The sequence below is a fragment of the Hippopotamus amphibius genome, chromosome 9 (genome assembly GCF_030028045.1).
Source record: "Hippopotamus amphibius kiboko isolate mHipAmp2 chromosome 9, mHipAmp2.hap2, whole genome shotgun sequence".
Lineage (NCBI taxonomy): Eukaryota > Metazoa > Chordata > Mammalia > Artiodactyla > Hippopotamidae > Hippopotamus > Hippopotamus amphibius.
This window is the reverse complement of record NC_080194.1, coordinates 97,774,579-97,787,809: the sequence shown is the minus strand read 5'-3', so window position 1 is coordinate 97,787,809 and position 13,231 is coordinate 97,774,579. Positions and strand designations below refer to the sequence as shown.

Genomic DNA, 13,231 nt, shown 5'->3' with positions numbered 1-13,231 from the left:
GCTTACTTCACTCTGTATGACAGACTCTAGGTCCATCCACCTCACTACAAATAACTCAATTTCATTCCTTTTTATGCCCGAGTAATACTCCATTGTATATATGTGCCACATCTTCTTTATCCATTCACCTGTTAAACCTGAGGTCTTCAGGGTAAACTACCATGTTATTGCTGCATCTACGTATTTTTAGCCCCTGCTTTTTTCAGGTTCCTATGTCTTTCATATGTCGCTGACAAAGTTTGTGAGTATTGTGTCCTTAACCCCATTTTTGCCACAAGCCTTGTGGTTTTCCACTCAATTATCTTTAGCAATTGTATACCATGTTATAGCAGAACCAACTATCTTACTATTGGGGAAAAAAATAATCAATGACCAGTTTTATTTTTTCTAGGTAACAGATGGACAAGCTTCCTGAAAATCTGCTTGAGCCTTAAGTCAAAGTCAGAGATGTCTTCATCTGTAAGCTTCCTCCTGAACACGTGTTTTTTACTCCAAACTCTATCCATTGACTAAGCAGTTTCCAAATCAGATACCAGAGTTGGAACCAGAAGGTTATCATTCACCTTGAAATAGTGAACAAAAACTTGGTTGTGTTAAGAAATAAAGAGGAAACACAATGTAACTTCTAAATTCAGACCTTGATTCTGGCAGAAAATCTTGACAGGTAGCACTGAATAATGCCACCTGTTCAGCAGCTCCTCAGTATCTATCATGAAAGAATATGCAGCAAAAAAAAATACTACTGCTGCAGTATAGTTACAACAGTACAGCAGAAACCAAGGGCCTTTACAAACATTCACTCCTAATTCTTGATAAACTCAGACGTAAAAGAGCAGAGGGAAATACGGGAGGTCATGCATGTTTCTTAGTTTCCACTCGGACTAGAAACAGAAGACGGACAGAATCATTTAGCACTGCAGCCAAGGGTTGGCTAAAACCTGTCACTCAGAACCAAAGGGCAAACAAAAATAATGCTGTTATTTAACATGCTCAGGAAAGACAGAGAACAATTATTTTGCCTTTTTGAACGAACCTGTACTTAAAACCAGGACTGATACCAGAAGTGACAAACATATGTGTAGTATAACATGTGCTCTTGCATGTTGGGCAAAGGGATTTCGTCCTTACAGTCTTGATCCTGGCACCGTTTCTTAAGGAATTACATTATTTTTCAAAATAACTGAAATTTTTTGTTTACATATATAAGCACACACGAATGCAAGAGGAAAAAAAAGTGAAAGAAGAAAACCATCAAAATGGTAACAGTGGTTTAATATTTGGATAATTTGATTATAGCTGACTTTTTTTCTCATTGATAGCTTTCATTATTTTATATGTGTTTATTACTTTCATCATCAAAGGAAAACAAATTATCTTTCTAAACAGTTAACTGAAAGAAATTAATCCCTGATCACAGTTCATGTAGAATTCACAGTAAGCCATCAAGTGTCTCTTCCACTTTCTAAAGGGTCAAATGTGAGTGGATGGCACCTCCCACCATGCAGGAAAATCCAAAGAGAACTCTGCAGGCAAACTCAGTCACAGAAAGGTGTACGAGCACAGGGACAGACACTACACACTCAGAAAACACACAGGACCTGTCTGTCTCTGCTTTTACCTGCCAGCATTCTGATGACTCCTATAGGTATTCTAGATAATCTTCACCTTTCGGGTAAAGCTAATATAGTTACTTAAACAAACTTAACAGAACTGGTAGTAGAGGATAAGAAAATATAATCTAACCAGAGACAACCAGTGACCAAAGCTTAAGAAACGTACAACAGTACATGTAGCTTTTTTTTTTAACTGAAGTATAGTTGAGGGACTTCCCTGGTGGCGCAGTAGTTGAGAATCCGCTTGCCAATGCAGGGGACACAAGTTCGATCCCTGGTCTGGGAAGATCCCACGTGCCATGGAGCAACTAAGCCCATGTACCAGAGCTACTGAGCCTACGCTCTAGAGCCCGTGAGCCACAATCGCTGAGTCCACGTGCTGCAACTACTGAAGCCCACGCCCACCTAGAGCCCATGCTCTGCAACAAGAGAAGCCACCAAAATGAGAAGCCCACATACCACAACGAAGAGTAGCCCCTGTTCTCTGCAACTAGAGAAAGCCTGCGCACAGTAACCAGGACCCAACACAGCTAAAAAAATGAAAATAAATATTTTTAAAAAACGAAATATAGTTGACTATAATATTTTATTAGTTTCAGGCATATAGCACAGTGATTCAGGCTTTTCTTTGTAAATTATATTTCATTATAGGGTATTATAAGATATTAGATATAACTCTCTGTGCTATACAGTAAATCCTTGTTGCTTATCTATATACTACTATACCTATAGTAGTTTGCATCTGTTAATCCCACACTCCTAATTTGTCCCTCCCCACCTCCACTTTCCTCTTTAGTAACTATAAGTCTATTTTCTATGTCTGGGAATCTATTTCTGTTTTATATATAGATTCATTTGTATTATTCTTTAGATTCTACATATGAGTGATATCATACAGTATTTGTCTTTCTCTGTCCGACTCATTTGACTTACTTCACTAAGCATAATATTCTCTATGCCCATCCATGTTGCTGCAAATGGCAGTATTTCATTGTTTTTCATGGCTGAGTGATATTCCACTGTGTGTGTGTGTGTGTGTGTGTGTGTGTGTGTGTGTGTGTGTGTGTGTACAGCACATCTTCTTAAGCCAATTGTCTGTTGATGGGCACTTGGGTTGTTTCCATCTCTTGGCTATTGTAAATAGTGCTGCTATAAACACTAGGGTGCATGTATCTTTTCAAATCAGCGTTTTTGTTTTTTCCAGATATATAGCCAGGAATGGGATTGCTGGATCATATGGTAAGTCTATTTTTAGTTTTTTAAGGAACCTTCATACTGTTCTCCATAGTGGCTGCACCAATTTACATTCCCACCAACAGTGCAGGAAGGTTTCCTTTTCTCCACACCCTCTCTAGCATTTATTATCTGTAGACTTTGATGATGGCCATTATGACTGGTGTAAGATGAAACCCCACTGTGGTTTTGATTTCATTTCTCTAATAATTTGCATTTCTCTAATAATTAAAAGATGTTGAGCATCTTTTCATGTGCCTGTAAGCCACTGTTGATTTTATAGCCAGCTTTCTCTTAACATCACTATCCCAGCAATGGTGAATATTCACTTCTCAAGTCAGAAAGCATGCACAAGCTAACTACTAGATATACAGCACTATCCTAGCCACTATGGCGAATACAGAAAAAATAAGGTGCAGGCATTCTCTCCATACCATTCACAAGCTGATGGCGAAAAATATGACATACACATCAGAAATATTTAAATAACATAAGGTAACAAAATGAAATGGCTAAATGAGCTATACAGATAAATATTTAAGGCATTTAAAGAAGGACACCACTCACTATGGACTTAAATAGCTGGCAAAGGCTTCAGAGAAGAAGAGTTTTAATAGTGTAAGAAGAGGCAGGGAAGTCCAGGCACTGTCACCAAGATAAGCAAAGTCACTGGGATAAAAAAAAAAGCAACAAGTCTGGACAGACTATAATAAAAATCAAGTTAGGGAACAATAAAATTAAGGAAGGAGAGAGAGATTTGGGCAGACTATATATCCTCTTAAGGTTCTTTTACCTCTAATCCATCAAACACACCATTATCACATTAAGGACACTTGCAGGAAAATCTATGTACCAGACACTATGCTACACACGACAGAGAGATATGATATCCAATCTCATATTATTTCTTCCAAAAGTAGGTATCGTTATTCCCACTTCACAGACAAACTTAAATTAGTTCAACAGAGATGTTAACTAATTTGCCCAAGGTCACCAAGGTAGGCAACAGGGTTGCGATCAGAACTCAGGCCTACTTGACTCCAAAGCCCATGCTCCTTTTTTACTACCCTATACTATCTCTTCCATAAACACAGCTGTGACAAGATCACTCTGAAGTTATATTTTCCCCTATCACAGCATATTCTCCTACCCTTTTGACTATCCAGTGTCCCCATGGTGATCCCCTATACATCAAATCCTGCTCTCAAGAGAGTACCTGCAGCTAAAATAAAAATGACTAACAACAGTATATACTGCCCAGAGATATTTTCACTGTTACAGGAATCAGAAGCTTAAGTTAGAAGGAAGCTCCAAGATAAGTCACTTAGTGACACACATCTCTTATCTTCTCAGGGAGCCAAGCCAAACGTATTTTACAATGTCCATTTTCATAGCTTATAAAATAAAGCTCACACAGTAAGAATCTCACTCATAAACCCTGCAGGTCTCTGTGGAAGTCTAACCTGTCCCAATCTGGAAGACAAAAGGCCAGCTGTGCAGCTGTGGCTGCAGGTTTGCTTCAGAAAAGAAAGAAAAGTCCTGATATTTCACACTTTAAGTATATGACATAAGAAAATCTAAATGAAATGTATTTGACATTTAAATTGCTAAATGTTTCTTTAACAGACAGGTTCCAAAAAATGTGCTTTCTAATAATTCTACAAAATAGTCCTTTACTGTCTCTGGGAACTAGGAACAGTATCTTTATTGCTCTCACCTTTTCCACAACCAAAGATTTTACAGGTATCAAATGGCAAAAGTGTCATCTTTCAAAGGAACCAAAATAAAATCCACATGGGATTTCAGAGTGTGTAAAGATGAGTGGGTAGAAGAGCACAGCCCTGACAGAGATTGCTTCATGGACTCAGTGTGAGAAGAGCCTTCACTGACTGTCCACTTGCTAAAACCAGAATATACTAATAGTTAGGTCAAAGGTCTACCTATAACTCGAACGTTCCCCATGAAGCATTTTAATGGACCAAAGAGTGATAAGAGTTGATAAGAGTTGCAGAATGTGTTTCAAAATGATGATTTGAATTTAACCTAAGAAATTTTCCAGCCCAGCTTAGAAAATATGTTGAATTATATATTTTACATAGAAAATAAAGGAGGTCATTTGAAAATAAAAATGATACTGTTCATTCTTTCTCAACAAAAGCTGTTATATCCCTAATGAAACCACTTTCTAAAATATCCCCACTTCATCAGCGCTCCATTATGTATGCCAACAGATTTTAAGGGTAGAACTCTTTTCAAAGTAGTAAAAGAAGAATAACGCCCTTACATATCTGGATGGCTCCTCTAGGTTCTGGTCATTCATGTCAGTAGGAACAATTCGGGTGGCCAGTGGTCCCTCCGCAAATGGTTTTGGTAACTGGCCTCTGAACTCTGATGGAATGAACTGAAGCTGCCAACTGTCAGAAACACAAATAAGAAGAATAAGAAAAACACAAGGGGCTCACATTGCTAAATGTACTTGAAATACACAAGCAAAAAAAAAAAAATTACATGTGAAAAACATTCTACTTGGAGACAAAATATTTCTGCTAAAACCTCAACCAAAGAGCATAGAGACAGAGGTCACAATTCTGTCCAAAATCGTTGAGAAATTTTCTACTAAAGTTCTCTCAACCCATTTCACCAACTCTCAGGAGTAAAACTTGCAACAGTGGTCATTACCATCAAACAACCAGAGAAACATCAAAGTTTACTGCCAACTACCTGTGATCAGAGGGACTTCTCAAAATTAAAGCAAATTCACCAGGTATGTAGAGAAAAGGGTGAAATGTAAGATCTCACTGTGGGAAAAGTACTTTGTTTCTGAGTAATCCTTGAAAGTCCTTTAGCTATGAAACTATTTCAAATATAAAAGGCAAAGGCTAAAGTTAACACTTAAAAAATTAGTTTTAATTAATCATTAATGACTGATACAGAATCTTTATCAAGCAAAAGATACTACCACTAGTTAAGCTGCTGAAGCCAGTCCCCAAATGGAGCAACATGACTCATCTTAACCTGACTTCCCTTTTCCCTAAATAAGACTCTTCACTGTCACATGAAGCAAATACAAGGGAACTCAGAGCCTAGGCCATCACACCCAACAACAAACAGCATCAAGGAAAGTGGTACAGAGGTCTTAGCCACAGCCTTCCCAGTGTCTACACACAAGTAGAGAACGTTCACTGTTGTTGGAGACGACAAACATGTCTTCTCTAAAAATGCTCTAGAAACCTAGAGCCTCTAAACCACTTTAAAAAGTGGATTAATATCAGTTAATTATAAAAATTTAAATATGAATCCTCAGGAAGAGCCACGAGCAGAAGCCCAGGGCCCAAAGTGTCTTCAGAAGTCCCCAGGCCTCTGTGGTTAAGGGCAGTGCAGGGTACATTACTGGACACAGCACTCAGGCTACCAAACACAGGCCATGGGTGCTCAGCACAGTTCCCACAGCCTCTGAGATGGTAACTCATTCCAAAACTTGTGAAAAACCTAAAACGAAGGAAACATTAAGCAGACATTACCACAGAATTGCTCTTTTTACACCCCGCTTTAAAACTCTGAGAATTAAAGGGCAACTTACTTATCGGGCAGAAGGAAGCTGCTGGGAAATCGATACCACTCTTTTCCTACACAGACATTAACAGGTCGGCCTTCTGGGACTGTGTGGATGGTTGGGTCTGTGGCAATTCGGTAAAATTCAGGATACAAATCAAGGGGCCCATGATACCCTGGAAAGAGAAAGGTTTGTGAAAGCCAAAGATGAGTGAGATGAGATTCTGACATTTAATTATAATGCATGTTAATGTCCCACTGTGATCTATGTGAAAGGTACACAGCAACCCCAGCAGGAAGCCCACTCTATGGTGTAAAATGCCTCTATAGTTAGGAAGATGATTGAAGCAGAGACCCTATTTTTGCCAGAAACAATTTGCTTTCTTGCCCTTCTCTATACCCTTCCACCTTTTAAATTTCATGTTCTTTGAGCACATTTCAATATTTGGGATCCAAATAATGATTATAAAAAAGAATATAATTATGGCACTTGAGCCCCAAATTTGAATCCTAAGTTTAAGGCTTCCTTAATTCCTCCTTTAAAAGGAAAAAAAAAATAGAGAATAGAGAAAAAAAAGAGAATAGAGAAGAAATTTATAGTTAATCACACTAAAAGGAATTCTCAATCTTCTCTTCAATCCTAAGCTACAGAAGTCACATCCCAGTCTTAATATGAAGTCCACAGGTTCTCCCTATAGAAAAGTCCTCCTCCCCATCTTAAGCTGAACTGTATTACACAACCATGTGTCAAGCAAAACCCAAGGTAAAGTGCTTTGTGAGTACAGGTTAAGAGATTCTCAGTACATCTACCTCTGAACAGTGCCACAGAGCGAGAAAAAGATAAGAGCCCAAACAGGAAGAGTGTTCCTAAGGCCAGCCAATTCGATGTCACAGTATAATGCTCCAGGCGATATCGCTGAAACACGAAGTGGTAACATTTCTAGAAGGAAAGAAAACTGTATTGAAAAAAGAGGCTACACCTTGCAGGACATACATAATCACAAGACATCATCATAACTAAGGGGAAGGAAGCAGAAAAAGAAGTTCTACCAGGGGTCTGAGAATTGCAAACAGTGAGGTACCCATTCCAAATTTTCAGATTAAAGCACTCTGCTAAACTGTCTGTAGATCAGCCTAGCCAGAGGGCTTTCCAAGAATGAAATCTCACTAGCTTCATAGGAAAGTTATTTGAATATTTCCCTAATGCTTAAAGTCCTAATAATTAATTTTTTAAAATATTTAAACAAAAATGCTTTTTGGTAATTTCTTTTATATATATGGAGTATCTCAATCTATTCTGATATAACTAGTTATTAACGTTGACTTCCCTTCAAACTGTTCATCACAGTTTTTAGTAACAACAAAATGTCTCATAATCAAACAAGAAGAAAAAAGAATTCCTCTCACAGAACATTAGGAAAATTCTGTTAATTATGTGCTAAACTACTTCACAAACTAGATGAATATCATTAACAATATATACACACCTGCATGAGTTCTGCAGCCTTTGAACACCTTCCTATGAGATTTCTTTCCTTCCTTCTTTCCCTCCTAGACTAGAAACTACTTTTGGAAAGCAATTTTGCAATACATAACAAGTGCCATAAATATGTTTGAACTCCTTTCATATTTTTTGGAATCTCTCCTAAGAAAACAATCCAAATACCTAAACAAAGATATTTATCCTAGCATTATTTATAATAATAATAAGTGACCAAAACTCTAACACAAATTATATCTAATCATTATATATAACCAATTCAATATACTATATATTACATAATAATGTTACATATTATATCCAACTCAGAACATTATATCGCTACTAAAATGATGGGTATAGATATGGCAATACAGAGAATGTTATAATTATTTTGAGGGATTTAAAGTTATATGAAACTTAGACTACAAACATAGATTCTGTTATACGATAGGCAAAAGTGCTAGAAGGAGATTTTGTTAGGGTAGTAGGACTAATTCAGAAAGTGGTGGGAGGGTGGGGGGGACTCGGGGGGGGGAGTCAAGGAAGGGAGGGAATACAGGGATATGTGTATAAAAACAGATGATTGAACCTGGTGTACCCCCCCCCCCAAAAAAAAAAAGAAAAAAAGAAAAAAGAAAAAAAAAAATGAAAATATATCTAAGCCAGGACAAGAAAACTTACATCTTATAGATCACTAGCCTTTTAAAATTGAGTGAGTCACTTGATAGGACTAATAATCACATTTGTATAAGAAAAATATACTTATCAACCGTGTTTTACTTTCTGTTAAGAGTTTGAACATATGTGTAAAAAAATTAGGTAGAATACTATAAAATGTTCTAATGTTGTTACCACATGTCCTAATGATGTTTCTGAAAATAAAACATTTTGAAGTTTGAAAAAAAAAAAAAAAAGAAAGTGGTAAAAGAAAAATTATCTGCAATGAAGTTCAATTACTTTTATAATTAAAAAAATTTTAAAGCCATCATCCTAACATGGATGAGCTTTAAAAACATGATGCTAAATGAAATAAGTCAGTCACAAAAGACCACATATTTTATGATTTCGTTTATGTGAAATGTCCAGAATAGGCAAATCTATAGAGATACAAAGTAGATTAGCTGTTGCTTATGGCTGAGGAGATATGGGAGGGGGAGTTACCACAGCTAAAGGGTATACAGGGTTTTTGAGGTGATGAAAATGTTCTAAAATTGATTGCAGTGAGGCTTATACAGATCTGCGACTGGCCTAAAAAACACTGTATCATATACTTTAAATAGGTAAATTCTATGGTTTTGTGAATTATATCTTAACATAAATCTGTTAAGGAAAAAACCTATCACCCTAATTATTCTTTTTCTGCTAATTGCAAATGGTAGCAGAGGTTAAAAAAAAAAAAAAAAAAAGAGTCTGGCACTTCTGAGGCCATAAATACAGAGACATTCAAGATTAGTTCTGACAGAGAATTGATCTGGACAGGTTTTAAGCCAGGATTACAAAGTGTTCCATATTGCTAACTGCCTGATGTAATTCCAAACACCTGAGCCAGATTCATTCAGGTCTTGTGGTTGAAGAGCAGACATTCCACTGGTTCTGCTGTGGTGCCACCATTCTGCGACAGGCCCATACAATGACTTAAAAAAATTCCTTTCATAGCAACTGGATTCTTATTGGCAACAGAGACAAATTAACACACAAGATAACACTGCAAATATGTAATCAGCAAATAAGAGTACAAGCAACATTTAAGCAATCAATACATAAAGCTTTATAACGTGATCTGTATCAGGTTTAATGTATGGATGAAATATCTTATATGGAAGCACTCTGTAATTTGCCTTTAAGCTTTATGAACGATTTAAAATGAAACAGAATGAAGCAGATAAACATATTCCTGAAACTCACCTGAAGTGCAGAAAGCGCCACAGCACCACACAGACATATAAGTGGATACACAGGGAAGAGAAATCTCTCCTCTTTGTGAGGCTGGATGAAGAAAATTATAAACCAAATATACATTGGAGCCAAGGTAAGCCAATATGGGTGGCCTAAATTCTGAACTGTAAGACACAGAAAAATATTAGAACAAAACAGCATGTTTCACCATATTAGAACAAAACAGCATGTTTATTTTCAATGTTCTCTTGATCTCAAACTCAGATGTATACCCTAGGGCACCCCATAAAATGTTTCAACTCTTGTATTCACACTTTCTCTGATATAATAAAGGAGTCAAGTAGAAAGAGGTATACATTCCTTAGCTCTCCCAAGAGATCCAACATTTAAAGGGAGGCACAATACTGGATTTAGCTAGAATACAAATGAAAGTCAGGTGAATGGGTAATAGAGCTTAATAATGTCTACATTGGCTGAAAAAAAAAAAAAAAGACTTCTCTCTCTAATGAGTCCTGCCATTAAGACTAAATGTTCCTAAGATTAACCAAAAGCATAACATAATTCATTTATTGGAATTTAATTCCTGTGTTCTGTTTACTGCATTAATCTTACTTATACACCAAATAGCTATAGATCAAAGGAAAGGAAAAAAGTCGGATTCTCAAACCCATCACTAGTTTTCATCAAGCTACAAATGACAGGGTTTGTTTCAAAGCAAATATAAAACACTCTTAAAGGAAGTTTACTGATCAAGTTTCCTCTCCTGTTCTGCAGTACCCATCCACTCTGTATCTCAAAATTAAAGCCAAGATGTACTTAAAAGCATGTGAAAGAATTAAAGGAATGTAATGAACACTAAGACCCAAGCACCTGCTGGAAAGTTCCCGTGGTTAGGTACATGAACACTGAGTGATAAGCCTGCAACCCACAGTGAAGGCATCCCCTACTGTGCTTACATTAGTGACAACCAGCAGTGCATAGGAATCACTGGCCAACGGTAGATAAACAGCGCCCCCTGGTGTTCATTACATCCACAATGAGCAAGTGTAGATGAAAAGATCAGGGTTGTCAAAGCCCAACTTAGCAATGCTCACCTAGATGCTCCTTAGTTATTTGTGCTTTTGCAGAAACTCTTTAGGAATAAAAATTCTTGAACTGCAATAACAAGCTTATCTTTTAAACTTTTCACTCTAAGATTTTATCATGAGATTCTGGGCTATAATTTAGGACTTATACCTTTCCAGGAAGTACTTTAAGTTGGAATTTTATTCATCATAAGAAAAAATCTAGGGACTTCCCTGCTGGCACAGTGGTTAAGATTCCTCGTTCCCAATGTGGGGGAAAGGTTTGATCCCTGGTCAGGGAACTATATCCCATATGCATGCTGCAATTAAGACCCGGTGCAACCAAATAAACAAATAAATATTTTAAGAAAGGAAGAAAGCAAGGAAGAAAGGAAGGAAGGAAGGAAGGAAGGAAGGAAGAAAGAAAGAATCTATCTTCTACAAGTAAACAATCTTCTCCTCTTCCGTATCTTAAAAGCTAACGAATATATTTTTAAAATATGGCCTAAAAGTTTGAAAATTTATAAGATGTACAAAATTTTGAAAATTTATAAAATGTACAAAACTATAACCACAGCTGTACTACATGATGAGATAATGGGTAATTTCTTTTCTGCCTCCTTATATTTTTCTGTTTTTTCTTTTATTATTTTTATTTATTAATGTTTTTTCTTTTTAAAAAGTATTGTTTCTATTATAAAATACACAAAACTTTTAAAGAAAAAAAATGTTTTAAAAAGTATAAAGAAAAGTATGAAGGAAAGCACTAGGTAACCTAAGGATGGGGACTAGCTACTAGGCGGACATGTGGATACCCACACACTTTTAAACCAAAACTGAATTCATACTTTAGAAAACAGTTTAATATACTGACTTGATTTTATTTTTACTGTTTTTATACTCACATCACAAGCATTTCCAAATTTTCCACAAGCATAAATTATTCTTACAGTCAGAAAAAAAGTTACTTTTCAAAAAAAAAAAGAAAAAGTCATCCTTAATAAATACAAGGAATGGAGGAATATGTTACTACCTCAAGGGAACAAACAGCTGAATTCAAATGTGGGACACAATGCAAGATGAATGACCTGGTTTCTTTAGAAATCTTAAAGAGGAAAAAGGTGAGAGGGGGAACCTCTAAAAAGCTTCTGAAACATAACACCAAATTCAGTACATGACTCTTCTTCAGATCCTGCTTTAAACAAACTATAAAAAGCTATTTTTCAGACAATGTAGGAATCTAAATATTACCTGCGTGTTAGATGATATTAAGAAATTACTAAATATAGATCAATGGAACAGGATAGAAAGCCCAGAGATAAACTATGGCCAACTAACTAACCTATGACAAAGGAGGCAAGGATATACAATGGAGAAAAGACAGGCTCTTCAATAAGTGCTGCTGGGAAAACTGGACAGCTACATGTAAAAGAATGAAATGAGAACACTCCTTAACACCATACACAAACATAAACTCAAAATGGATTAAAAACCTAAATGCAAGGCCAGACACTATAAAACTCTTAGAGGAAAACATAGAAAGAACACTCTTTGACATAAATCACAGCAAGATCTTTTTTGACCCACCTCCTACAGTAATGGAAATAAAAACAAAAATAAACATGTGGGACCTAATGAAACTTCAAAGCTTCTGCACAGCAAAGGAAACTATAAACAAGACAAAAAGACAACCTTCAGAATGGGAGAAAATATTTGCAAAAGAATCAACAAAGGATTAATCTCCAGAATATATAAATAGTTCATCATGCAGCTCAATATCAAAAAAACAAACCCAATTAAAAAAAAATGGGCAGAAGATTTAAATAGACATTTCTCCAAAGATGACATATAGATGGCCAAGAGGCACAAGAAAAGCTGCTCAATATCACTAATTATTAAATAAATGCAAATCAAAACTACAATGAGGTATCACCTCACACCAGTTAGAATGGGCATCATCAGAAGATCTACAAACTATAAATGCTGGAGAGGGTGTGGAGAAAAGGGAACCCTCTTGCACTGTTGGTGGGAATGTAAATTGATACAGCCACTATGGAGAATAGTATGGAGGTTCCTTAAAAAACTAAAAGTAGAGCTACCATATAACCCAGCAATCCCACTACTGGGCAATACCCAGAGAAAACCATAATTCAAAAAGACACATGCACCCCAATGTTCACTGCAGCACTATTTACAATAGCTAGGTCATGGAAGCATCCTAAATGTCCATCAACAGAGGAATGGATAAAGAAGATGCGGTATATATCTATACAATGGAATATTACTCAGCCATAAAAAGGAATGAAATTGGGACATTTGTAGAGACATGGATGGACCTAGAGACTGTCATACAGAGTGAAGTCAGAAAGAGAAAAACAAATATTGTATAG

General features: G+C 36.4%; 1 protein-coding gene across 11 annotated transcripts in view; it reads right to left on the bottom strand.

Annotated features, from left to right (window-relative positions):
- The window catches only part of ALG9 (ALG9 alpha-1,2-mannosyltransferase), a 93,002-nt gene that overhangs the window by 51,862 nt on the left and 27,909 nt on the right, over positions 1 to 13,231 (bottom strand). For all 11 annotated transcript variants that reach the window (XR_009047452.1, XR_009047451.1, XR_009047454.1 and 8 more), the window contains 4 exons: positions 9,787 to 9,941; positions 7,209 to 7,338; positions 6,427 to 6,574; positions 5,131 to 5,260 (listed from right to left, as the gene is read on the bottom strand). Coding sequence is in view for 7 of the 11 variants with exons in the window: in XM_057695213.1 (XP_057551196.1) it covers positions 5,131 to 5,260; positions 6,427 to 6,574; positions 7,209 to 7,338; positions 9,787 to 9,941 (563 nt within the window). In the remaining 4 variants the exon portion in view is untranslated. The remainder of the gene's footprint in view (positions 1 to 5,130; positions 5,261 to 6,426; positions 6,575 to 7,208; positions 7,339 to 9,786; positions 9,942 to 13,231) is intronic.